The 25,467-nt window shown below is 46.3% G+C and overlaps 9 protein-coding genes across 31 annotated transcripts in view; 4 read left to right on the forward strand and 5 right to left on the reverse strand.

Annotated features, from left to right (window-relative positions):
* Positions 1 to 123: 123 nt before the first annotated feature.
* LOC6549158 lies at positions 124 to 2,982 on the forward strand. The gene is made up of 3 exons (XM_001975682.3): positions 124 to 1,027; positions 1,076 to 2,803; positions 2,858 to 2,982. The coding sequence occupies exons 1-3, from the start codon at positions 124 to 126 to the stop codon at positions 2,980 to 2,982; spliced, it is 2,757 nt and encodes a 918-aa protein (XP_001975718.2).
* A 249-nt stretch (positions 2,983 to 3,231) lies between these two features.
* LOC6549157 lies at positions 3,232 to 6,252 on the forward strand. Its single transcript, XM_001975681.3, has one exon. It carries the CDS (start codon positions 3,232 to 3,234, stop codon positions 6,160 to 6,162), a length of 2,931 nt encoding a protein of 976 aa, XP_001975717.1. The 3' UTR covers positions 6,163 to 6,252.
* Positions 6,253 to 6,288: 36 nt separating this feature from the next.
* On the reverse strand, positions 6,289 to 7,702 carry LOC6549156 (probable enoyl-CoA hydratase, mitochondrial). Its single transcript, XM_001975680.3, has 4 exons — positions 7,633 to 7,702; positions 7,439 to 7,557; positions 6,524 to 7,245; positions 6,289 to 6,458 (listed from the first exon to the last, which is right to left on the reverse strand). Exons 2-4 carry the CDS (start codon positions 7,533 to 7,535, stop codon positions 6,393 to 6,395), a joined length of 885 nt encoding a protein of 294 aa, XP_001975716.1. The 5' UTR covers positions 7,536 to 7,557; positions 7,633 to 7,702; the 3' UTR covers positions 6,289 to 6,392.
* A 214-nt stretch (positions 7,703 to 7,916) lies between these two features.
* Positions 7,917 to 9,123, reverse strand: LOC6549273 (modular serine protease). Its single transcript, XM_001975679.3, has 2 exons — positions 8,292 to 9,123; positions 7,917 to 8,233 (listed from the first exon to the last, which is right to left on the reverse strand). The coding sequence occupies exons 1-2, from the start codon at positions 9,067 to 9,069 to the stop codon at positions 8,052 to 8,054; spliced, it is 960 nt and encodes a 319-aa protein (XP_001975715.3). The 5' UTR covers positions 9,070 to 9,123; the 3' UTR covers positions 7,917 to 8,051.
* Positions 9,124 to 9,481: 358 nt separating this feature from the next.
* LOC6549272 (rac GTPase-activating protein 1) lies at positions 9,482 to 12,057 on the reverse strand. Its single transcript, XM_001975678.3, has 4 exons — positions 11,751 to 12,057; positions 10,754 to 11,687; positions 9,902 to 10,689; positions 9,482 to 9,845 (listed from the first exon to the last, which is right to left on the reverse strand). The coding sequence occupies exons 1-4, from the start codon at positions 11,827 to 11,829 to the stop codon at positions 9,769 to 9,771; spliced, it is 1,878 nt and encodes a 625-aa protein (XP_001975714.1). The 5' UTR covers positions 11,830 to 12,057; the 3' UTR covers positions 9,482 to 9,768.
* Positions 12,058 to 12,250: 193 nt separating this feature from the next.
* On the forward strand, positions 12,251 to 13,760 carry LOC6549271 (nedd8-activating enzyme E1 catalytic subunit). The gene has a single exon (XM_001975677.3). The coding sequence runs from the start codon at positions 12,332 to 12,334 to the stop codon at positions 13,682 to 13,684; it is 1,353 nt and encodes a 450-aa protein (XP_001975713.1). The 5' UTR covers positions 12,251 to 12,331; the 3' UTR covers positions 13,685 to 13,760.
* LOC6549270 (enoyl-[acyl-carrier-protein] reductase, mitochondrial) lies at positions 13,671 to 15,376 on the reverse strand. Its single transcript, XM_001975676.3, has 2 exons — positions 15,004 to 15,376; positions 13,671 to 14,624 (listed from the first exon to the last, which is right to left on the reverse strand). Exons 1-2 carry the CDS (start codon positions 15,215 to 15,217, stop codon positions 13,765 to 13,767), a joined length of 1,074 nt encoding a protein of 357 aa, XP_001975712.2. The 5' UTR covers positions 15,218 to 15,376; the 3' UTR covers positions 13,671 to 13,764.
* Positions 15,330 to 17,215, forward strand: LOC6549269 (E3 ubiquitin-protein ligase RNF25). Its single transcript, XM_001975675.3, has 3 exons — positions 15,330 to 15,479; positions 15,536 to 15,604; positions 15,681 to 17,215. The coding sequence occupies exons 1-3, from the start codon at positions 15,472 to 15,474 to the stop codon at positions 16,717 to 16,719; spliced, it is 1,116 nt and encodes a 371-aa protein (XP_001975711.1). The 5' UTR covers positions 15,330 to 15,471; the 3' UTR covers positions 16,720 to 17,215.
* Positions 17,216 to 17,561: 346 nt separating this feature from the next.
* The window catches only part of LOC6549268 (dystonin), a 75,653-nt gene continuing 67,747 nt past the window's right edge, over positions 17,562 to 25,467 (reverse strand). For 7 of the 23 annotated variants that reach the window (XM_015156925.2, XM_015156921.2, XM_015156919.2 and 4 more), the window contains 12 exons: positions 25,263 to 25,437; positions 24,584 to 24,628; positions 24,108 to 24,179; positions 23,785 to 23,959; positions 23,601 to 23,718; positions 23,308 to 23,537; positions 23,129 to 23,246; positions 21,481 to 21,674; positions 19,992 to 20,265; positions 19,746 to 19,929; positions 19,369 to 19,434; positions 17,562 to 18,817 (listed from right to left, as the gene is read on the reverse strand). In XM_015156925.2, the coding sequence (XP_015012411.1) occupies positions 18,676 to 18,817; positions 19,369 to 19,434; positions 19,746 to 19,929; positions 19,992 to 20,265; positions 21,481 to 21,674; positions 23,129 to 23,246; positions 23,308 to 23,537; positions 23,601 to 23,718; positions 23,785 to 23,959; positions 24,108 to 24,179; positions 24,584 to 24,628; positions 25,263 to 25,437 (1,793 nt within the window). In that variant the 3' untranslated portion in view covers positions 17,562 to 18,675. Of the gene's footprint in view, positions 18,818 to 19,128; positions 19,216 to 19,368; positions 19,435 to 19,745; positions 19,930 to 19,991; positions 20,266 to 20,416; positions 20,596 to 21,480; positions 21,675 to 23,128; positions 23,247 to 23,307; positions 23,538 to 23,600; positions 23,719 to 23,784; positions 23,960 to 24,107; positions 24,180 to 24,583; positions 24,629 to 24,942; positions 25,003 to 25,262; positions 25,438 to 25,467 lie in introns of all 23 variants that reach the window. The other 16 variants (XM_015156933.2, XM_015156948.2, XM_026980935.1 and 13 more) reach the window with 5 other exon arrangements.

Below are 25,467 nucleotides of genomic sequence, written 5' to 3' on the forward strand. Positions count from 1 at the left end.
AAGGTGCCAAAACTCTGCGATAAGGAGATCTACGAAATTTGCTGTAATAGCAAGAAAAGAAATTCAAATTTTAAGAATGAAGAAGATAGTTTTAGGATAGAAAATAAACATTTTTTGCCTGAAATGGAAGCCCCAAGAAATCATGCACCGGAAAATCAAAAGAACAGCAGAAACCCCGCTGAGATTGGAGGTCAATCTTTGCTTCCTGGACAAAGAATTCCCCCTTATGCAACACCGATATCAATAGCTAAAAGACCACTGGTTTCGGCAAGTCCCAGGATTCTCTTCTCCCGACCCTCCCTACAATTGTCCTTATCTGAAAGCAAATCTCTTAACTATACCACACCAACATTGCTAGCCCAACGACCTACCACCCCTAAAAAGCACAAAAGGCGCGAGCAGCATCGAAAAAAGCTTAAGGAAAACGTCCAAGTCCAGGATTCGAAAAAGCAGGAGTCTATAAAACAAGATCGGCCCAGTAAACGCAAGGGTGGGGACAAATTTCAACATCAATCTGACTTAAATAAAACTCAAAATGCTCCGCAGGACCTTCGATTGAACAAGAAGAGTGATCATCATTATCGTAACGCCTTGGGACAACCGAAACTTGAAAGAATTCGCGAAATGAAAAAGCAGAAGTCATTTGCTAAAAACTCAGAGCAGGCTCTGTTTAAGCAATTATCCACAGAAAGGGTAACCAAGAGCAATCTAAGGAGAACGGGGCAACTGGACACATCTCTGGGCATTTACAGAAAGATTAAGGAGGACAATAAACCTCAGGTGGGTTTCAAACCTTATAGCTCTATGCTCGAGGAGGTAAATGGTGAGATGTCTAAACACTTTTCGACACTGAGGAGCATGCACGAACTGAAAGTCCCAGTCCCTGAACAGAGCCCACATAGACGTACTTCAGACCGAAGTACAACTCCGTACACAGAAACCTTTGATGAAATGCTGCGTGGTAAAATTTCAGAGTTTCATCCAATCCTGAAATCATCTAATCGCCTGGAAATTGCATCAACAATGAGTAAGAAAATCAGCAAAAATCGTAAAGGCAAAACCGTCAATGTGGGAGCCAAATTTTCGAGGGCATCCAAGAATACGCTAAAGGGCAGGCTGAGGACCGAAACAAGGACCTTTGATGAACTGATAACTGACCGCGATATGAAGATGCCCGAACGTCTTCCTCTACTGAAGAGCAGGACTCTATTGGGTTCCACGGTAAGCATACACGAAACAAAAGGACTTAGCAAGTCCAAGCCAAGAAAAAATCCAGAGCCCAGTAGCCTTCGTGCTACCGAAACCCACAGACATATGAGCGGCGATAAAGCGAACGAAAGGCACTCAAAACCATTTGGAAAAATGCTAAGGGGCAAGGAAATGATCATACCAGAGCTAAACCGGGCTTTGACCAGCCACTTTCGAATAAACCATGCTGGGCAAACCACTAGTTCAAACTGGATGGACCAGGACCCAATAGCGTCTACACCACCCTTTGCTGAACAGGAAGTTTTGCAGCCATCTGAGAAAGTATTAGCAACGGAAAAGCGCGTGGATGTGCGGCCTTCCCACCAGATATCTATTATAAAAAAGCCTGAAATCTGGCAAACTTTTAGGGAACACTCTGTGATGAAGGAACCTGAAGTCTCCCAAGACTCTGCTACAGTTCCGTTGGCTCCAAAACCCAAAAATAGGATTACTACGGCCCAGCCTAAGAGCAAATACCAATCTAGTACATCAAGTGAGTTCTCGCTACGTTCAATTCGTTCTTCAAGGCATCGCGTTTCTCCTGCTCCTGGAAGGAAGATTAAACTAAAGAAATTTAGTTACTACATAAAGAATTCAGTGCCAGATCGGAGAATACTAGCCCAGATGAACTCCAAGTATCCAATTTCCTACTTGAAAAGCGAGAGAACCACTTTCTATGGCAGGACACCGAGTCAGACTTCCTCGGATAGGTACCAACAATCTGTAGGATCAGTAATTAGCACTGCGGGCATTGCCCAATCCTTGATAGCTAAACAGAAAAGGGAAATTAATAAGCACGAGGCCTTGGATGCGGACGAACACTTGTTCGAGTCTTTTCCAGATGACTACGATCCGCTTGATGGCATAAAGAAAACAATGAGCGACATTATAGCCGGTGTGGCAAAGGAGGAGAAATCCTACAAGAAATCCCAGTCCAAGCGGTCCAAGCACAAGGCCAAGACGCATGATCCTGCCGATCCTGCCTTGGGAGCATTTAGTGATCGCCAGAGCATCTTATCCCTGCGGAGGACGAGCCAGGAGGTCAAGACCCGTGAGAGTCAGGCTCTCAAGGATCTGCATATGCGGGAACAGGTGCATGAGACCTTCTATGCCAAGGAAAGGGCCTCTGTGCAAGCACGGATTGAAAAACTGATGCAGGAGGTCGCCATCCGCGAGGACTTTCGACCCAAGAAAAAACCTCGGGATTTTGTGACGGAAAATATCGTCAGGCTAAGTAATATGCCACCGACTAAAGGATCCCTTGCGGTGGAGAACGGTAAGCCGCAAAAGAAGTACCCCTCTTTGATTAGGATACTAGCACCACACGAATACCCTGTAAATCTCTCAAGAGTCCCCAAGATTCCCGAGGTAAATATGTGTCCGGCAACGGATCCGCCGAAACCCATAAGAATACGTCTATATTCCGACAAAATCTGGAGGGACCAGATGAATACTTATCAATCAGAAATGAAGAAGCCCTCTGCAGATGCTAAAGTTTGTCGCTTGAGTGAACGGAAAAAATGTGATTGCTACCTATGCAAATTGCTCTTAAAGGGTAAGTTAATCGATCTTGTGTCTTCATCTCAGCAAATAGTTGAACTTCCTTTAGGCAAACATCAACGAGAATCCCACTTTATTCAGAAGGCAAAGGCCCAAAGGCGCCGATTAGAACTTCGTTCGTATTATCTTGAACTGCGAAAAAGAGAACGGGAACGAGGGATGTGTTGCCCTTAGATATTCTGAAGTATAAAATGATACAGGGTAGTCCTAGAAGCGAATATTAATCTTTGGAAAGTCACGAGACAGTGATCTGCTTACCCTATGATTGTCCTTAGATTAATCTTTGATTCTAGGAACATTTTTAATATGGTAATACGTTTTAAAAAATAACTGACACATTTGTGGATCGATCCACCAAGCTTTGTAGGACTAGGTTAGTTTTCCAATTTTTCAGTTTTAATACAACAAAATTTCCCTTTCGAGATGAATATTTTAAGTGCTCTGAAGATAAAGAAGCTCAACATGCTAAATACCTGCACCTCCTACTACGACTTCCTGAACTGTGCACCCAACTGTCTGGATCCATTGAGCTGCTCAACTGTGCCGCGCGATCCGCCTTCGCAGCTGGAGTTTAAGCGTCCTCCCAAAGTGGTCAGAAGTGGAGTGCAGTACTTCGATGTGGATGACAAGGCGGCGCAGTGGTATCTCGACACCCGCCGATCCGCAGCCGAAAGAAAGCCATGCAAAAGGAGGTTCTGCTTCAGGTTTCATGTGCCCATACGACATGCTCTTCATCGAACGGATAAGGCGGCGACTTACGCCCTGCCAGGACGGCGGGTGTCCCCCGAGTTCCTTAGCCTACTCAGGCAGCACCACGCCAGGATGCGGGGTCTGGAGAGGCTGCCGCGAAAGTACCGGTCACGCAAGCCCAACTTCTCCTACTACAAGTACGATGCGGCGGGTAAGAGCCGGCACATGCGACCTGGCATTTCTACAGCTGCACCTGTGGAGTTTCCTTGCACCAATGTGAACTGCATTCGTCACAGGGTCTGCTCATGTCCTCCGAAAAAGGAAAGTCCCCCACAGGCCCCGTTAAGTCAGGCGGATTCCAATCCTCCTGTATCCCACACAAAGCCCAGGAAAACGCGCTACTCGCCTATTGGTAAAGAGAAAGCAGATGTTTTAGTGAAAAAAGGTGAAAATGGTGCTAGGGACAACCCCAAGGCAAGGGACAGCCAGCACATGTTTAAGTTGCACAGAATTTATGCGAGCAATCCATCCTTAATGCCACCGGTAGCTAATCAAGACCCCCCTAAGCCAATTGCATCGAAATCACAACCTAGTATGAATCCCATGGAAGAGATGGGCAGCTGTCCCTGCTCAATTGAGCAGCCCAAAACCCGAGTTCCACCCATATGTGACGGTAAAAATGTTAAGCCCAAAAGGATTCGTGATCCTCGTTGCATTGAGTACGAGAATAGGCCTTTCTTCAAAGCCATCAAGGGAACTACCTACCGATCCCGAAATAGAAATAAGAAACCAAGGAACTTTGGTAAGAAGAACTGCTGTGAAGACCAGAGTAAGACTCAGGCGGATGACCAGGAAGATCCGCCCTCAGAGAACACTTTCTACTCATCCGTCTCCAATCATCAGGAACTTGGTCTGGAACATCGCAAGCGACCCGACCTCCATGATCAGAACGATATTGAAATCCCACCAAACCGTCAAGGAAATAGCCTCGGCTATAGAGGTTTCATTCATCGTTCCGAACAGCAGAAACTTGTTGATCGGGGCTGTGCTCCAGTCCCGAAGTGCAAGAGTAAGCCACCGCCATATTGCTACCTCTGGTCCGCCGTCGATCCGGATATTCGGAAGGCGGAGAAGCGTCGTCTCGCGGAGCACAATTGGTGCCAGCGGCAAATGTTTCCAGACAGTAAACCTTACTCCTACTACTGGTCCACAACGAATCCGGATGTAAGGAGCCAGGTGAAGCGGCGATTGAGGGAGGCTGACAGCAGGCGCAGTTGTGGGGTGCCCCGAAGGAGCATCCAACCACCCACATGCAGTGAGGATTATTCAGATCGAAGTGAAGGTATATGTACCTGCAGCAGATCTACACTTCATCCGTTCTTTGAGATAACTAGCTCAGATTCTTTTGATCACCACAATCATTTGTCTTGTTCTCGTGGCAAGAAACTGAAGTCATTTGGCCTAGGACACAGTAGAAATGGGAAAGGAGCACCAAATGACTGTTTACTTGACTGGAAAGAGCACAATCATTCCACAAGTAAAATGATCCGTCCTAGATGGCCGGAACTCATCTCGAGAAAGTTATTCGCAGACTCAGATAGGCATCTCTCAAAGAAACCACGCCTGCTGCCCAGACTACATGCATTTGCCAAGCGATTTCTCTGGTCAGGATCTAAGGCAATTGAGTTCAAGTCCAACCAATCGGGCAGCGAAAGACCTAGACCCCGATCTATAAGTATCAGGAAGGCTAAGTCCAAGGAAAGGGAAACTTCTGATGTGGACCATCAGAAAGATAACCAAACAGCGATGTGCAACGAAACCAACTCTTCAGACAGGAAAATCATCTTCAGGGATCAGGCCAGTATCCGGGACATACGGGACCCAAGAGATCCCAAGTTATGGTCTAAAACAGTAAAGAAAAGTGTAAGAGCCAAACGCCCACGTTCCTCGGGCTCAGAAACCATTACGTACAGAAGGAGCACCAACTCCTCCTTTGGGCTACCAACCTGTTCCAGACGATCACCAAGAGCCAGGTCCCAGGCAAAGAAGTCCCCGCTATGTAATGAAAGGTGTTCCCCAGACAGTGGCAGTCATGGGAGCAGCCACTCAAGTGATTGTCTAACCACCTGTCGAGTTCCTCATCCTTTGGTATCCCGGGCCCAGCGGGAGTGGGAGGAACACCGGAAGCGAAAGAGGGCTAAGGTAGAGGAATGCAGACCATGCACAGATTACTTACTCACCTCACGGCCAACGGAGCCACAAGCTCCGGGCATACGTCGAGGAGTGGTTACGTATCGAAACTATGAGTTTACCACGGAACTAAGTGATCCCTGCGTGATCGAGCCAAAGGGAAAACGTTTCCGATTTACAGAACAGTATCCCATGCACAGGGATAAACACTATGCACGGTCACGAAGTTATCGTCACTGCGCTCGATGTTGCGATGATTCCGATGATGCCTCCAGGCACAAAACTCCACAAGGCTCGAGAAGGATGCGGGGAGGTATAGATTTTCATATTATGGAATATGAATATTCTTCACGAAGGCCACGCTACACAGCGCACACCTTTCCAAAAAGCTTGCCTTTCAAGCTCGAAAGCAACGAGAGGGGACATTCCCCAAAACCATGGAACTCGTCCAAGCACTTGTTTTGTTTCGACTAGAAGTAGGATAATCGGTCAAGCAAGCCGACTGTCAAGTGGCTATACCATCTTTATAGAAATGGATTACCACCTGACATGCGGACTAGCATGTCACATATACTAATGACAAATATGATACATTGTTCATTTTCAAATTATCACGATTAAAGTTTTAATTGCGTGGAAACAACTGTAGTTTTAGATAATATAAATGCAAAGCTGGCTGGGAGGGATTAGGGTAGCATCCCCTTTTACTCGTTGGTAAACTTGGCAGGGCGCTTCTCGGCGAAGGCTGTCATGCCCTCCTTGCGATCGGCCTATTGGGTGTCAGAAAATAAAAGAGATTAGATAGTGTTGACCAGATATTAGAACTTGAACTAACCGTGGAGAACGTGGCATGGAAGGTGCGACGCTCGAACTTCAGGCCCTCCTGGAGGGTGGTCTCATAAGCCGTGTTAACGGCCTCCTTGCACAGCTGCACGATCAGATTGGAGTGGGTGCCGATCTTCTCGCCCAGCTTGACGGCCTCGCCCAGTAACTGGTCGGCGGGCACCACTTTGCTGGCCAGACCCAGCTTCTCAGCCTCCTGGGCGCCGATCATGTTGCCGGTGAGGCACATCTCCATGGCCTTGGTCTTGCCAACGACGCGGGTGAGACGCTGGGTGCCACCGGCTCCGGGAATGGTGCCCAAGGCAATCTCGGGCTGACCAAACTTGGCCTTGTCACCCGCATAGATGATGTCGCACATCATGGCCAGCTCACAGCCACCGCCCAAGGCGTAGCCATTCACGGCAGCAATAATGGGCTTCTGGGTGCGGGCCACCTCGGTCCAGTCGTTCAAGAAGTTGCCCTGGATGCACTGCGAGTAGGTGTTGCCCACCATCTCCTTGATATCGGCGCCGGCGGCAAAGGCCTTCTCACTGCCCGTCAGAACGATGGCGGAGATGCTCTGATCCTTGCCGAATTGCTGCAATGCGGTGGACAGCTCCTTCATCAGGCCATTGCAGAGGGCATTCAGGGCCTTGGGGCGGTTCAGGGTGATCACGGCCACGTTCTTGCTCTCGCCGGCCACTTCGGTCTTGATGTACTCCCAGTTGTTGGTGGCTAAAAAGAGATGGCATCATAAATGAGGTGATCGTATATACGCGAATGTTACGCAATCAATGTTTATTTCGCCTGGAAAACTATAAAAGAAGGCGGCCAGAAACCGGCATTGGATATCTTGATTTTCCGGCTTAGGGTGGAGCTGGGCATCACTTGCGTGGACTTTGATCCCCCCAGTTCCGCCTATACTTACAGGAGCTGCTGAAGCGGGTGGCCACCTGTGGCTGGCGGGCGGCTGCCTGCAGGACGCCCTGGGCACGGCTGGCGAAGATCTTAGCAATGTTGGCCATTTTCAAGGGAACTCTGAGCCGGCTGCAAGTGCAATACGTTATCTAATCGGTTGCGGTATCTCTGGCATGGAGCCACTCTAGAACTTGGGACACTTACGCTGCGAAGCACTGGAGCAATATTGGCGCACTCGTGGGATGGTGTGACCGCGTGAGCTCGCAGCAGAAATGCCATTATTTCCAGTCACTGGTTCGGTCACAGTTTGAGTCACAGCAACAAGTGGTTTTCGCACTACAGCGGTTACAGCGAAATTCTACGCTTGATCATTATTTACAATGTAAAAACATAGTTAGAATGTTACTATATATTTGCAATATATAATTGCTCTTAGCGTTATACTGTAAGCTTAAAAATACATTTCAAATGATGCTGGAAACATCAGAAAGGATAACTTTTAATTACATTATTTGCTTAACATAAGCCCAGAGATTTTAAAATTAACAGTGCTTTTTATCAACAACTAAGTTGGTAAACAAGTGATCACAATTTTGGCTTTGTGAACATATATATGTATATCCCTAGACCTTTGCTATACCAGTTGGCTTGGGAAGATTACTGCTGGTCTCCACCAGCCAAATGTGCTCCTCACGTTGCCTTCTTGTGCCATTTTCCCGACGAACACGCCAAATTAGGAACACCAATACCACGATTAGGAAGCAGAATATTACTATCGCCAAGCTAAAAATATACGCTTGGGGTGCTACAAGTAAATGCCATTAATACAAATAAAGAGTAAATTAGTAAATATATGTACTTACTTTCACAGTAGGGAAACCTCCTAGCCCACAATGCGTCCTGGCAAACGTTCTGGTTGTCCCCTTTAAGCGTGTGCTCCGCCGGGCAGTCGTAGTAGATACGGGTGCCATTGGCTACTCTTGATCCTGCAGTGAGAATTGCCTGCGTGAAATGCCTAACTATCACGTTAGGCAGTTGTGGAACCACACACTCCATGTTCTCCTGAATGGGATTTGGTTGCAGTGGCTTCCGTGTCATAGCAGCAGTGGGAGTTATCCTATGAATACTACTCTCCGTGGAAGTTCTTGTCGTTGAACTGACCGTAGTCGTTGGTATAACAACGCCCTCGCAAAGGGACTCCAGCTCATCATCGCCATCCCGGCAATCGCGGATGCCATCGCACAACTTGGAGTAGGGCATGCATTGGCCAGAGGAGCAGTACATCTCCCAGTTGTCGCAGTTAGCCTGTTGCATCTGGGCGCGGCACAGCCAGCCCTGCTCATCCGATCCATCCACGCAGTCCTGGACGCCATCGCAAACCGCTGTGCTGGCTATGCACGCTCCGTAGCTGCAGCGGAAGGCATATCCCGGACACCAGACCTTCTCACACATGGCGGCCGTCTCATCGGAGCCATCCAGGCAGTTGGCCGTGCCGTCACATAACTGGTCCTGTTGGATACAGTCGCCTCCACCGCAACGATACCCGCAGCTAGTGGCGTTTGGCAGTGCCGAGCAAATGGCAACCGCCAAGGAGAGAAAAATCAACAGCTGAATGGATAGATTCTGATGCGCTCTGAACATTCTGAATGGGTTACAATCAACAGACTGCCGGCTCCATGGCGCAGCTAAGGGTATTATTACGGGAGCAGTCCAAACCAGTTTGATGATGATATGACGATAGAGGTGCATAAGTGTCTGTCATGGGCTTTTCTGAGCGGCAGAGAGTATTTTTAGCATGTATCAATGGACGAGCTTATCTTGTTTTAGATAATCCTATCAAATGGATATTCCCGAATTGTATCTAGTTTTCCATTGTAGTGATGCACATTTTATTGCGGAAGCACATAAAACATTCCCATTTACCATTTAAAAAGCATTAAAGTCCGGAAATATTTATCATATTTGTGGTTATTTTTAATTAGGAGTATAGAATGGTAAGTTTCCTAAACAGATTTGAAAAATGTTCTACCTTCTCGAAAAAAAGTAAAAGAACTTTTGTGGTATAAGAAGTTGTATATTCCTTTCGTTTATTCATAGGTTTGTTCATTGTTCTTATTGCTTTTCAAATGCATATTTTACTTTATTTCTCTGGTGAGTATACTTACGTTAGTACGAATAACGTGCTTTAGTTTATAGTAGAACGTGGTAATTATAAAGAAAAGCTTATGGTTAGTTGGGTACAAATACAGCTCGGGGTTGGCTGGCCGGAAACAAAAAACTGCAAATACTTGAAGTAAACTTAAGTAACACGTCAAATGCTTTCCAACAAGGAAAGTCAAGTTATTTCTTATGCGCAGATGCCGGCGGTGTGCCGTAAAACTTCCGCTTCTTTATGGTACCGCCTTTGAAGGGAGTAGCTGTGTGAAATATAACAATTAGAATAATGAATCGAATGAACTCATAAAGAACCTACCATATAACGAAAGCAAATCATTTTTGTTGCTGGGCACCCGCTTGATCACTGTGGCCGGCGTTCTTGTCGGATCTATAACGATATATTGCTCCCAGAACGAAACGGGCAGCTCAAGGAGTGCCTTCATCACCTGATTCTGGGTGAAAACTTCCGTGTAGATCGCATGATGATCGGGATTTGGTGTGGAGTAACCCACAATGGTGGGGCCAAAAATGAGCGAGATGTTATCGATCGGCATTAGCACGACTGGGCACTGGGCAATTCGCTGGAAGTGCAGTATGAGGAAGGCCAGCGTGTCCCTATTGGCTTGAGGTAGCTGCTTCACCGACTTGATCAGAATATCCTGCGATGTTTTGGTGTCAGGATTTTGGACTGCGTTTGCGAAATCCTTCCACTGGCTAGTAGGAATAAGAGGCTCTGTTAGGGACCTCAGAAAATCCTTAACACAACAGCACAGCACATAGATATCGGTGTTGCCCAAATGAGGAGTTGCCTTGCCTCGCAAAAACTGCTCCTTGAGGGCCTTGTACTCCCGCTCCGACGAGGACAACCGATAAAGGCCTACCTCGGTGAGGCCGCGGGCCTCAATCTCGTTTACGCAGTGCACAACCAGTGCCGGGATCATGGGTGCAATGGATGGTGCAAAGTCTGAGACATAGCCAGTCAAGGTCTTCGTTGTGGGTGTTCCCGTTTGTGGCACACAGCTAACGGTGAGCAGATACCGGCAATCAATGTGACAGCGCACCGGGCAGTCCCGACATCTCAGGCCAACGGCCCCAAACCGTATGCTAAAAGGTATAAAGGTATAATGAAGGAAAAACGTTCTTTGAGCAAAGCTTTTAGTAAGCCTACCGTTTCTGGCACTGGACGCAATTGTCGCCACGCAAGAATGTCTTCTGACTGAAGGTGTGGTTCCTCATCAGCGGACGGTGCTGCAAAGGCGTTCCGGACTCAGCGATCACGTGGGGTGCCATCGCATTTACCGGCGTCAGCGGCGGTGCGGTGGCCTCCTTAAGGACCGATCGCCGTGGCGTCGAGGACAGTCCATCGCCGATCTTCTCGTTGCCGCCAATCACGGGCAGCGACTCAATGGTCGACTCTGCTCGAATCACACCCTGTCCATCCTGCGGTATGGTGACTTTGGTAGTGGCACAAAAGCGCTCAGCGCCTTGACCCACGTCCACCGTGTGTTGCTCCACTCCGATACCGACGCCAGAGCGCCGCGACTTACCGGTGGTTGGTGTATTACCGGACATACTGCCATTGAGTCCTGTACTCAATCGCGATCTCTTGTTGCCGACGCTAGGAATCTGATTCTTGGGCAGCGAGGGACGATGTTCCCGCCAAGATTTTGATGTGCGCACATCGAGGAAGTCATCCTCGGAGTGTGTAATAGACAAATCGGACAGCAACGATCCGGTGGAGTTGATGTCGCCATAGGACTTGTCCTCCCGCACGGCGTTCAGGGACTTGCGCTTCCTCGACGAGGGCAGTGTGTGCAGAAAGGCCAGCTTGTCGCGGGTCTCGTTATTCAGATTGCGCTCGTGACGCAGCAGATCCGCCACAGCCATGATTTTGCCCTCCATGGCATCCCGTTCGTGTTCCGCCTGGCGACGCGCCTTGATCTCCATGTCGATGATGCGGCGTGCGTGAAACAGTTTGCCCTCCAAGTCGCCCATTTTGGTCAGCGACTTGTCCAGCTCGTTTTGGATCCTAGCCGTCTCGGCCGCGTAGCCAGCGCACTTTTCGTGGTACTGCTCGAACATGCGCAGGAACCGCAGGAACTCTATGTGGAATACAAGCATCATGTAGGGCTTCAATCGCCTCTCTATTGCTCTGCTTTACTCACCCTCCTCGGCAGTTCCATCGGTCAGCACTTGCATGCAGCGTCGCAGATCATCAAAGGACGCCAAGGCGGAGAGCGCCATTTTGCTTGTCTGCGTATTTCAGGGGATCGGTTTTCACTCGCAGGGATTGCCTGCACGCGGGTTGCTTTGATTCAACTTCGAGTTCTACTGAAAATCAGTACTATTTCCCCAAAAATAGAGTGGCAAACGGAGCACGCTGCAAAGGACGCGCTGAATTTTTTCAAGTTCCGTTGTTTTCAAATTGACGCCAACAGTGCAGTGTGACCGCTCGTGGATAGCTCGAAAAAACACGTAAGTCATGTAAAAAAAAAGTATCGCAATGATCGTGTTGCTTTATCAATTCTTTTCGATATATTAAATAATCAGCCGTCTTTTTTATTTTCTAGCTATCTGCATTTTTGATATAATTTTACTTAATCTTAAGTTCTTCTTCATTTTGTGTCCAACCTTTATTAAGAGCTGTCAATTTATATTATTACTGACATAAACATACCATCACTAATATTTCCTCTGACCCCAACAGTGTTGCTAAACGTGTCACAGTCTCGATTTTGTTTGAAAAATGTCTGCCCACTCACCCAATCCTGGCCTGATCCTGCAGAGCAAGCGGTTCAATGGACTGCGGAATGTCTTGGAACGCGAAGGCCCCTTCTGCAAGGACGGCTTCGCGGCCTCGCCGGAAAACCTGGAGTTCCTGCAGACCAAGTGTCAGGTTCTGATTATCGGAGCCGGCGGCCTGGGCTGCGAACTACTGAAGGATCTGGCTCTGATGGGCTTCGGCAACCTGCACGTCATCGACATGGACACAATCGAGCTGTCCAACCTGAATCGCCAGTTTCTGTTCCGCCGCACCGACATTGGCGCCTCCAAGGCTGAGTGCGCGGCTCGCTTCATCAACGCACGAGTGCCCACTTGCCGGGTGACACCGCATTTCAAGAAGATCCAGGACTTCGATGAGTCCTTCTACCAGCAGTTTCACCTGGTTGTCTGTGGCCTAGACTCTATCGTCGCCAGGCGTTGGATCAATGGCATGCTGCTCTCTATGCTGCGTTATGAGGATGACGGCACCATAGATACCAGCTCCATAGTGCCCATGATTGATGGCGGCACCGAGGGCTTCAAGGGCAACGCACGAGTCATCCTGCCCGGGTTCACGGCCTGCATTGAATGCACGCTTGACCTGTTTCCGCCGCAAGTCAACTATCCCCTTTGCACCATAGCAAATACTCCCAGGCTGCCGGAGCACTGCATTGAGTACGTGAAGATCATACAGTGGGAGAAACAGAATCCGTTTGGAGTGCCCCTAGATGGAGACGATCCCCTGCACATTGGCTGGGTCTACGAGCGGGCTCTGGAGCGGTCAAATGAATTCAACATCACGGGAGTCACCTATCGCTTGGTCCAAGGCGTTGTCAAGCACATCATTCCCGCCGTGGCCAGTACAAATGCAGCCATTGCCGCGGCCTGTGCTCTGGAAGTCTTTAAGTTGGCCACCAGTTGCTATGATAGCATGGCAAACTATCTGAACTTCAACGACCTGGACGGTATCTATACCTACACCTACGAGGCTGAGAAGTCGGAGAATTGTTTGGCGTGTAGCAATACACCGCAGCCGTTGCCAATCGAGGATCCCAACACCACCACGCTGGAGGATGTGATAAAGCTTTTGTGCGATTCCCCGCGCTTCCAGCTTAAGAACCCAGCCTTGACGACTGTGATGAAGGACGGGAAACGGCGGACTTTGTACATGTCCGCGGTAAAGAGTATAGAAGAGGCTACCCGAAAGAACCTAACACAGAGCCTGGGCGAACTGGGGTTACACGACGGCCAGCAGCTAACAGTCACCGATGCCACCTCGCCATCCACCATGACTCTGCAGCTAAAGTACCAGTCCAATGAGGTGGAGATGGCCTAAAATGTATCACAGTAGATAACAATTTTAATACACAATTCGTACATGTAAATAAACAGCAGGCTCAGCCTCAAGTTACGCATCTAAATGCTCATGTCCAATATGTACTTCTTGCCAGTGAATCCCTTGAAGTTCAAGGCAGCAGCCGCTGCGTCTTTAAATTTAGCCAAGGGCACCATCTCATGGTTAGGGGCCACGAATTTTCCTTGCTCCATCAGCTCGAAGATCTCCTTAAACATGTTCGAACGTTCTGGCGAGCTGTAGTTCTCCTTGGACCAGCGAGTCATCCAGAAGCCTCTAAATGCAATGTCCTTGAAAATTAGAGGACCGGTGGCCACGGTGACGGGTTCACGGGACATTCCGCCGTATGTGACCAGTACACCACCATTGTCTAGATGGCGCGACACCTCCGTGGCGCTTTTTCCGCCCACACAATTGAAGGCCAGGCGGGGCTTCTTTAACTTGCCCGATTTGAAGATGTCACTGGTGCGAATTTCGGCCTCGGTTAGGACCTCGGTGGCTCCCAGGCACTGCAGCATTTGCTTCAGTTCGGCAATCTCTGGTCGGTCACGTACAATGCCAATGCTATTGATGCCCCAGGCTCGGCACAATTGGTGCACTGCCTGGCCGACGGCGCTGTTAGCGCCGTTTTGGATGACCGTGTCACCCGGACAAAGCTGCACAAAGTCCTTAAGCATCCGGTAGGCAGTGGTGGGATTCACTGTCGAGGTGGCGGCCTCCGCCAAGCCGACTTTCTTGGACACGATCAACAGCTGATCCTCCTTGTAGACGGCATGCGTGGTCCAAGTGCCCAGACCACTGGCCAAGGGAATGACGTGCTGCCCCGCCTCCAAGCCTTTGACTTTGTCGCCCACGCAAATGACCTCCGCCACACACTCATTGCCTCCAACTGCTGGGAACTTGGGCTTCACCGGGTATTTACCTGTACGGGATTAACGATGATCATTATTAAAGTGTCTTTGATAAAGATTATGATTTAGTTATTTAGCTTGTAAATATTTTTAAGGTTAGATAAGAGATTAAATGAATTGAGCTAAGCTTCATTTAAATTTACAGCCGCAACGGTGAGCATTGTTCAAAGTACAAAGATTTACTGATAATATTCAAAGCATTTTGAAAATAATATTCCTGGTAATCTTCTAAACAAATGGGGATACCATTAAAACAAGCTTTTCTGATCGACACTTTTTATCCCAGTCGTTTCACTAGAGGAACTGTTGTATCATAGTGAAATAGTTCACGTAGGTTATGGCTATATTTTGATATATGTTGTTTATGATATATCCAAATGGCCAGCGTACCCTGGATGGTGTTTATGTCCGCCGGGTTAATGGGAGCCGCAAGAATCTTCACCAGCACTTGATTGTCCTTGGGATCGGGAAGTTGGTCCTCCACCAGTTGCAGCACCTCTTGTGGCTCGCCGTGCTGTGTGTACTTCAGGGATTTGGCCAGCACCGACATTTGGCGGCTCCATTGGGTTGGTCTGATGCCAGATAAAAAGCCTCTGCGCAACATTTCTTACTAATAGTTAGGATTTTCGACCATCAAAATAGTAAAACGAAAATTATTATGCTGGCCAGTGTGACCGCTGCAGCGTTGCTGCCAACTTGATTTTTAATGACAACTAGGGACTCTAAATTTTGAGTGCTGGCATTTTCGGCCAAGCGACAAACGGTCGCCGTTATTTCGCCAATTTCAGTTGTCTCAAATCGATTTTTTAAACAAAACCTCTAGAAATACTCACTGATACTGAATTGACCGGCGGTAAAATGGACGCGTAAGCAAATCAATGTGATTATTACTATGTAGTTTAACTATTGGTCACCCTTGCAGTTTACAAGACGAAGTGGAGTCGCTGGAAGCTATCCTAATGGAAGATGTTTGCATCAAACGTACATCCAGGTAGGTGATACAGTAGCTACCCATATATGTGTTCGATACTACAGTGAGTTGTCCAATATTCCACCTCCGTGAAAAGCGGTGAGGTGGAGCAGATCGAGACCACGGTGCTGCCGCTGACCGGAGAGGAGGAGGAGCAGCAGTATGTGTGTGTTACACTGCAGGTGCATCCAACACCTGGCTATCCGGAGGAGAGTCCAACATTCCAGCTGCTGCGTCCGCGGGGATTGGACGATGCCCGTTTGGAGGCAATCCGAAGCGCATGCAACGCCAAGATAAAGGAGTCAATTGGTTTTCCGGTCGTTTTCGACCTCATCGAGGTGGTGCGGGAGCACCTGAGCGGGAGCAATCTTCCTAGTGGCCAGTGCGTTGTCTGCCTGTATGGATTCGCCGATGGCGACGAGTTCACACGCACCGAGTGCTTCCACTACCTGCACAGCTACTGCCTGGCCCGGCATCTGAATGCCCTACGCCGCAACTACCAGGAGGAGTTCGATAAGTTGCCCGCCTGGCTCCAGAAGACGGCCGATCCCTTCCAGGCCCTGTGCCCCGTTTGCCGTGAGCACATTGGCGACGAAACGGATAGCCTCAAGTGCGCTATGCCGCCATCTGAGTTGCTGAATGCTCCGGAATTTAAGGTGACCGAGGCACTGCGCCAAATGCAGCAGCGCATGTCGGAGTTGTATCTGCAACAGAAGAGTCGCGGCGCCATTATCGATGTAAATGCCGAGGGATCGGCCGTAATTTCCATCGAGACGGAGGAGGACATTAGGCGAAGGCGGCGTCGAGAGGAAGCCGAGGCAGCTAAAAAGCTGGAGGGACCGGCGAAGGAGGAGGTTATCAAACCCACAACTAGTTCCACATTTGCGCCAGTGGTGCAGGAGACCCACCGCATCATGCCGGAGCCGACCAACAATAATTATCACCACAATCGGCGGCACTATCGCGGCGGCAGGCGCCACCATCATCACCATCAGCATGGTCACCATCATCGGGCCGAAAGGGATCGGGAGCAGAATGCGGCTGCAGCGCCGGCCACCGCAAGTGGCTCCACATCGAATACGAGCAATGGCAAGCAGGCAAAGGCCCAGTCAGCCAGTTCCGGGCTTGCCAGGTGACGATGGCTTCCGGAAGAGATGGGGATCCGGATACCCATTGCGTTGCCATGCTGCTAATACACAATGAAGCACCGACCCAAACGGCCCAGGTTAAGTTTTATGAGGCGCACTCGATTCTGTGACTTTTTAAGTTCGTGCGTTTAAATATTTAGTTTGAATATTTAGTTAGCTTTAGCGAGCCGGGTTAGCTAATTTGGACTATATTAATGATGATATTTAGTTGTACCTTAACTATAATGATATTTGTAATGATTTACAAAAGACTTGCGGCACCATGCCAAGCCGATATTATTAGGGCCTTTGAAAGCTAGCGCGTAGAACAGCATGTATTTAGCAGCACCAACTGGCAGCGCTGGCGTTGACGACATAACCCGACAGCATCGGGAAGATTCGAGAAGACGGTATTGATATCCACTTACGCATAATCCGCTACTGCACTTCAAAGTTTAGTCTAAATAAATCCCCCTCTGGCAGCCTATAGCACAAAGAAACGCAAGAACCCAGCTTGTACTTGAGTTAGTTGGACGATTAAAGTTGGAGCGGCATTTCTAGTCAGTGAATGGAGGCAACCGAGAAGGAGCAACCCGATACAGGGCATCTGCATTAGCATGCATGCACACATATTTAAATATCACAATTAATTGAGTGTTTTGTAGAAAATCAAATAGTGATCCGCACGGATCGATCATGGTATTATATCGAAAATTCAATTTCAATGTGTCAAATATCTACTACGATTGAGAACTTAAATGAATAAATCAAATTCGGAAATCAGCAGGACCAAGTGTTTTATTTCTTATCTTTGGATGGTCGGTCGGGTGATAAAATAAAAAGGCAGCGGGTTATGTTGTTATTTTTTTTTTGTAAATGTTTATTTCGCATTTGAATTGTTTTAATTTAATAGAATTACAAAAAACGAGTTGTAATGTATTTCTTTCGTTTCGTACAACAAAATAATTTAGTATTAGTATTTTACAGTATTTATAGAAACGGGTTCGATTTCTTTCGGCCCTTCTGCATCGTAATTCATTCGCTGATATTGCATATAAAAAACAAAATAATTATGCAATACAAAATCTGTGTGTGTTTGTCGCTTAACAGTTAAATATTAATTAAACTTATAGTAATGACTTTTAGTATATAATTAAATATTTTCTTTATGCGGCTTACAATTTTCACTTTCCTATTAGTTTAATAACAGAACAAAATCAAATTTTATCTCTTTAACGGGTTTAGTTATATTTTTTTGGCCGTTCCGCCTCTGCCATGTGCCACTCCTGGCTAGGAATCCACCGGACTGGCGATTCCAGTGGAGTCCTGAGACTCAAGATGGTTGCAACAGAGACCGCGGCATTTCATTCGAATGTGTTTTATTTTTTCACTAATTTTTTTTCGATATTTTTTTGTATTGGTTTTCATTGTTTTGTATTTTTTTGTTTAATTGCCTTAGAGCACTTGGAGTGTATTTTTCATTAATTTACGCTTGCTTTTCGCTTTATAAGTATATACAAATCATAATTTCGGAAACGTGTATAACTAGTGAATAAAGGTAGTGGGCATTACAAATTAGTAGTAGCAAAAGGTAGTATTAGTAATAGTAGTACTCGTAAGTAGGTTGCTTGTCTGATCAACTTTGTGTGCTAGCTATATGTCTGCAAATCTTTCATCTTAACTGTGTCTTTTACAAAATATATATAGTATAAACATCTATAAATTGTTTCGCTCTTCCACTCCATTAGGGCACTTCAAAGTTAGTCTCTTTTGTAGAACTGTGTGCTGTTCCTCCTGCTACATTCATTGCTAATGTAGCCTCGATTAGTTTTGGAGAGGGTTTGGGTTTGGGTTTGGGTTTAGTTTAGAACTTCAGTGCGTAGTTAGTACGTAGAGTTGTGTGTATGTGGTTTAACTATTGGCATTCTTTTGCTTCTCTATCGTCGTCCTCATCCATAAAGGTTCCTATAGCCGGAACGGTTCGCGCTTCTCCGTCGGTGTGGTTCCCCGCGAAGTGCGTCTCATTGTGGAGCTAAAAGTGGGCTCCGCTGAGCTCTTTCGGGGCGTTTGCATGCCGGAGGGCGTCGAGCTACCGCTGATGTTCCGCCTGGGATCAAAAAGTATCAGATTAGTCGCTGTTCCTTAAAGAGTTTTTCACATTATAACACATACAAATAACAAAAAATGTATTGTAATTTGGTAATCGAACTTAAGCATTAGTCAAAAGCATTTTTTGCTCGTTGTTCTCTGGGTTCTTATGGCATGGACATGCACATCAACATTCACATGCGCGGAAAAAGGTTGAACAAACAAGGAAACTTAACAATAACTTTAGACGGGTATAAATCATAATTACTTGCTATAGACTGAGTTGAAATTGACTAGTAAATGTCTTTGTTGTAAGCTTATCAACTTTACCCCAAGCTGGTTGGATTCGTAGTCGAGCTGGGCGATGTTGACTTGGAATCGAATGAGGGTATCTTAATCGGTATCCGTGATGGCCGGCTTTTGGTGTTTGAGGGGGGTAGTAAGTACAACGATAGTTAGCAAAGGTAAACCATAACCGCTGCCTACGATACATGATCGATCTTAAATCTAGCCTAAACTTATGAGTATGTATTTATGTTACGTTTTCGATGCCGATCGAGGCTGTATTACCTAATTGGTTTGAAGCCGAAGCCTGTTAGTGCTGGTATACTGGATGATCTACTCATGCCTCCGTTGCTGTTTCGGTTTTGGATAATTATTTATTGTTTTGGGAGGGGTTCAGGCACGGTTTTAGTTGCATTTTTTAGTTGCGTTCAAGCAAATTTCAAAATGGTTCAAATGCCAATTGGAGTTGTAAGTTAGCGTTTCATGATGTTGTTTGTTTGTGTGAGTGGTGTTGGTCAATAGTTAATGCGGTATACCGAAAACAGTGTGAAAATAAAAATAATAAATTAATAAAAGTTTATATAATTAATTGTGTGTTGATCCCGCCCCACTCTCCCCGCTATTATCGATTCGATGAGATGCCTTAATCATGGAATCCCTACCTTGTAGGCGCCGGACTAGCCGATCCGGAGGCGGTTTTGCGGGTGATGGTGCTGGTGCCATTGAGACGACTGCCGGGAGTCGTGATGGTGGTCACCGAAAGTCGCGCCGGACGCGGAGTGGCACCGCTGGCTGTGCTGCCCGTTGAAGGCTTACGCTGCGGAATGCGCGAGGGCGTGTGATCGTCTACAAAAAGGAAGACAAACTTATTAGCTAAGGATCTGCAAAAGCACTCATTTGCTACATACCCGTGCTATCCAGCGACAGCGTGGAGCCATGTCGCGATGGCGGCTTTGATCCCTGTCTGCTGAGCGGGCGCGAGTTGGGCTTGGAGCCGGCGCGGGAGCCTCCTGGCGTGAGACCCGTGCGCGTGCTCGTGTAGGTGACCTTGCGGGGCGTGTATCGGCCGGAAGGTCCTCCATGGCTGCCCTCGTTGTCGCTCAGGGAGTCGGGAGTGCTGGCCGAAAGGGAGGAGCGCGACGGCCGTGACATGGGTATGGAGCGGACGGAGCGCTCGCGTACCTTTGCGAAAATAAATAAAACATTTATTATAATGCTGGTTTATTGTATGTTTAGGACCCTCTTCCCCGTGAAAGATGAAACCGATATCGGGCACTCCTTGTGGAGCAGCTTCTGCGTCTCCTGCGCCTGCTCCTGCTGCCTGCGAACTTACCCAGTGTGTTGTTGGATGACAATGCAGCACGTGTGGACTCAGCGGTACCGAACGGCTGGTATTGCAACGGACGAATACCGTGCCGCCGGCACCCATGTGAATGGGAAAGGCGCATGGAACCTGGTCTTGAGCGCGGATTTTCTCAAAGATTGGCATTAGTTCGGCCAAGTGTTCGTCGGCTAAGGAATTAATTTCGATATGTTTAACCAACAATGAACAAACGTATTTCATTTGGCAAACGGTTTATGATCATTTAAGCCGTGGACAACAACCTAACCTGGCCTAATAACATCAAAGCCTCATCAATGAATAGTGTGGGGTGTACTATGCTCTAGCATCAACTAAAAAATGTCGCAAATACTTAATAAAATACAATTACAAAAAAAAAAAACATTGATACCAAGTATTCGGTTCTCATGCAGATATATAAATGATATTTAAAGAGTCGGCGGCGCAGCAGCGATAGCTTTTCTTTGTCAACAACACACACAACGAACCCAAAAAAGGACGAAAGGAGCACTTACCTTGTGCCCTTGCAGGATGTGGAGATGTTTGGATGGGTAAATGGATTGGGGTCGGGATTTCAGAAGGGGTTTAACCCTTTGTCGTTAACCACTTAGCAGTTTTGACCCTTTTCACCTTTTTCAATATCGTTTAAATTTGTCAATATCAGAATTTACGGAGTATTTGATCTTCTATCAAGCTAATACTTATTTTTAAATAACTGTTAAGATATTATAGTAACATTAAATATTTAAAAGACGATGGAAATACAATAAGTTAAACTGATTTTGAATTTTAAGAAACAAAGTATATATACACACATATCATTGTTAAATAAACAATATATAAAACATTCATTATCGGAAAGGAGTTTACTTTGCTAGAGCGATTTTAAGTAATGAATTTTTAAGATTATAAAACTGTAGATAGGAAGGTATTAGCTTTTCTGAAGAACTAAACATAGTTAATTCCGATTGAGGACAAAAACGATGGGAATGGAATCGGTAGCACTTTGGCCACCCTTTACTTTCTGTTGCAGATGCTATTGCTGATTGATTTACCTTGATGATGGGACCCTGTCCACTCATATATGGGGGCAAGTTGGAGCTGCCGCCATTGTGGGCATGGGGTGAGGAGGAGGCAGTGGCGGCCGCATTTGGCGTGGAACGTCTGGGCGTGAATGCGGCCATGCTCTGCGAGACGCCATCGGCCAATATGAATTGCTCGCGTAGCTCTATGTTAGTGCGTCCCTTGGCTGCTCCCGGGTAACAGTGGCATTGGTTTTGGTAGCGATTGCAGTTGCAGTGGCAGATGCATTTATGCATTTGCGCGCATTGGCATGGCAGATGCACCCACATATAACACATTTACACGGATAGGCAATGTTTTGTTGTAGGGCGAACATATAAACAACAACAATAACAACGAAAGTTCGTTACCGCAAAGTATTTGTCACAGTTTGTTTTCAGTTTTGTGTGTTTTACAATTTTTTGGATTTTTTTTTGTTTTTAGTATTTGGTGTGGGCACAGGCGGGTGCATGTCGGGCGTGGTCGTGGGCGTGGCGAGCGGGCAGCGCAAGCGTAGAGTATACAAATATGTATATTTTTCGGGTTCAGTTTATCAAGATTCAATCGATTTTCGGTATAATAAAGAAAACCATTTTGGAAAAAAGAAAAAGGGGTAAACATAAAGTTTGATTAGTAAAAAACGAAAAACAAATAACACAAATTAATACAAAAATTTTAATTTTAATACAGGACGCACAACGAAATCGATGGTGGCTCAAACATAAAATGGGTGACATGAAGTACAGTGTGCACATACCCTGTTAGTTAACAGAGCATGCAATACTGTTAAACAAATAAAGCAGGATGTTAGTTTGAAAGCAGGATAAGGTTAACAAAGGAGCATTTTTAAATATTGGTTAAGAACACAAGGTTAATGCAACTACGACTAAGAGTTGGGTGGAGAAACCTGGTTAATAACTCTAACTAATAGGAAATAGAAGAACCTACAGTTGGCGGGATATTTTTGGTGAGCGTTGGTGTGTGTTTTCATGGACTTATAGCAGCTACTTGGTACGCAGTTAGATAGAAGCGACAAAAATGAGCATGAGTAGAGTAGATGGTACAACCCTTGGCTAGATTGGTCTGTTTTATATTTAATAGGGTTTGGTTGGCTGGGTAATTGTGTATGATGTGGTTTTTGGCGCTGGCTGGATGGCAATTAAAAGTAAAAATCGCCCTAAGGCACACTGTTAATATCATTTTAGCTTGTTTAGGCAACTTTTGGACCAGAATTAATGATGAGGTTTTAACAAAGGTTTCGCTTTTTATTTTCCGGGTTCTTTGGCTAGTATTTTAGGCACAGTAGTTTATTGTTGGTTGGTTGTTTGTTGGTTGGTTAAATGACCATATCCGTTTGGTAATATTATTATTATTTGGCATTATAGTATAATTAGTTGTTAAGCACAACTGTACCTAGATGTGATATGAATGCATTTAAATGATATGAGCAAACGATGCACAGTATCTGGGTAGAGACAAAATGCATGATTTGGGTGGAATATTAAAAATGTGGACTACAAGATTACGCTAGATTATGGTATGGATGTGGAATGGATGAAATCCAACAAATTTCGAGAAGGTTTGTACGCAACACAACTAAATAGGGTGTTTTGACTAAACTTGGATGGATGGACCACTTACCGCGACAAGGATCGTTCTTCTGCAGGAATTCGTCCAGGGCAACCCAGCCGCCACCCACGCGCACCATAACAGTGCTGCGAAGGATACGAACTAGGCGCAGTTTCTGGGAGTCTCCAAACTGGAATAAGTAAATGTATTGGTAACTGCCTAACATGGAACACACAACTCTATCAACTTACTCTGTACTTGCCCTCGCCAACTTGGAATACGCGGAATTTCTGTCGGCAGGTACACAGCATGACCAGACGTTTGACCTCGTCGTGTATTTTGTCCGAATCATTGGCTGGTTTACGCTCTTGCCAATCGGGACGAAGGGCGGCAATAAACTCTTGCCAGTCGATGAGGCCCTCGCCATTGCGATCAAAAAGATCGGCTACAGCCTTCATTTCCAAGCCAGACGTATCGAATTCTAAAAAACAAAAAAATTGTTTTTATAAAGTTTAGGATAGGGGACAAGACTCGGGTAACGTACTCGTATTGAGTATGCCATCGATGAAAACATCGCGTGGAATCATGCCGTTGTTATCCTTATCCATTTTGCGGAACAGATCCGTCAAACGCGACTTCTTGTGGTTCATGTACTTGAGGAACTATAAAAAGATGGCAATATTCAATTAAATATCATATCTCATTTAGTGTTAGTTGAAAATACTTACGCGCTTACGCCAATCGTCCCAGCTGAAGTTGCGGGCACGTTCCACATCCTTCAGATACAGCAGATGATCGTTAAGCAGCCGCTGGCGCTCCCATGAGAGCATCCAGACATCGCGCCACTTGGTCCACAGAAGCTTCGCGCGTGGCGAACGGAATTCCAGTTCCGGTCCAGAGGTGCTATATTAAAATGTGATATTTATTTCAATAAGGAGTTCCTCAAGCTCGGCAGCATTACGAGTATTAACCAAACTAAATACAAACAATTGTACTGGACATGCACAGCTTGAGATGATATGGACGTTCTTGGGGTGTTTCGAGGACTTACCTTGGCGAGAATCGGGGGCCGTAGTGCGGCAGGCGATCTCTGTCGGGCGTGTCACGTGTGGGCGTGATACGACTGCTCAGAGATTTTGCATTTGACATAGACATAGGCAAATAAAGCGGCAAGATGCAAAGTTTTGATATTTGATATTTGATATTCGAGCGGTATGAGCAACGTTTACGTAGTAGCGTAGTGTGTAGACAAGATGAAAGTAGAATCAAAAAGAGACAAAACAAAATGGTAAAGTAACGAACAAAATACAAAATACAATAACACAGTAACACAGATAATAGAGAATACATTGATAGTACAAAAATCAATATATATGTTTATAATTATTTCGAATAGTTGTAGACGCAGCATTTCCAAAAGTAGTTGAAAAGTTGAATACAAAACAAATTCGATTTGAGAATTTAGAAGTACATGCGGAATCTATCTATTCTTGAATTACAAAGACTATAACCCCAATGAAAACTCACCTTCCCTTGCGGGCATTGAGTCCCTGGTCACGAGATCCCTTGAAGCTGTGAAGAAACAAAATAAATATCGTTATACACATGTGACTAAGGATCGGATTAAACAAGCAATAAGTTTAGCAGCGGTTATTAAGCAGGGTGGTTTTCTGAGGAGTGCTCGATTTGTATGAATTGTGCGTTAGCAGCTACGGATTTTAGCGCTACTTTGGGGGTTTTTAACAAGTATCTTGGGTGGATTTGGTATATCAGATGTTATGCAATCACTAACTCCATTCGTGATTAGATGGTGAGTAAGCACATTTGCCACTGGGCAAGTGGATGAAACGAGTAGCAAGCATTACAGTATAAACTTGCGGCCAAACCTTTGACGCCTCAGGGTGCCGTCGGGTGACTGCTCACGCAGATCGTGACTGGAGCCACGACTGTCGGTCGGTCGGAGTTGGTTCATTGGTTCATTGGTTGGTGTGGTTTTTGGATAGGCAGAGAGATAGGTGTGCAAGACGTTGCGGGGGTTTTGGTTTTGGTTTGGAATATTGTAGCAATAAGGTGGTGGATACAAAAGAAAGTATATAAAAAGAAATATATGGCAAAAATAAATATACAAAATAATAATATACAAAGGATATATATACAGCACAGCTACAGTCTCGGCAGCAACTTGCGAGGCTACTAATCTACTCACACTGGCGTCTTGCCGCTGCGGGATGGCTTGCGCGCTCCTGGTGGCAACTGTCTTGGCTTGCAGGCACGGTCCACTTCGTTTTGGCGGCGAGCCGTGTTTTCCATAAACTCCTTGTGGTCTTCGATCAATTTCTCCACGGGTGGAATCTCGTCCGGCAGCTGCTCGTGCTTGAGGTCTGCGGAGGATGTCAATTATAATCGATCTA

The sequence above is a fragment of the Drosophila erecta genome, unplaced genomic scaffold (genome assembly GCF_003286155.1).
Source record: "Drosophila erecta strain 14021-0224.00,06,07 unplaced genomic scaffold, DereRS2 tig00000092-arrow-pilon, whole genome shotgun sequence".
Taxonomy (NCBI): domain Eukaryota; kingdom Metazoa; phylum Arthropoda; class Insecta; order Diptera; family Drosophilidae; genus Drosophila; species Drosophila erecta.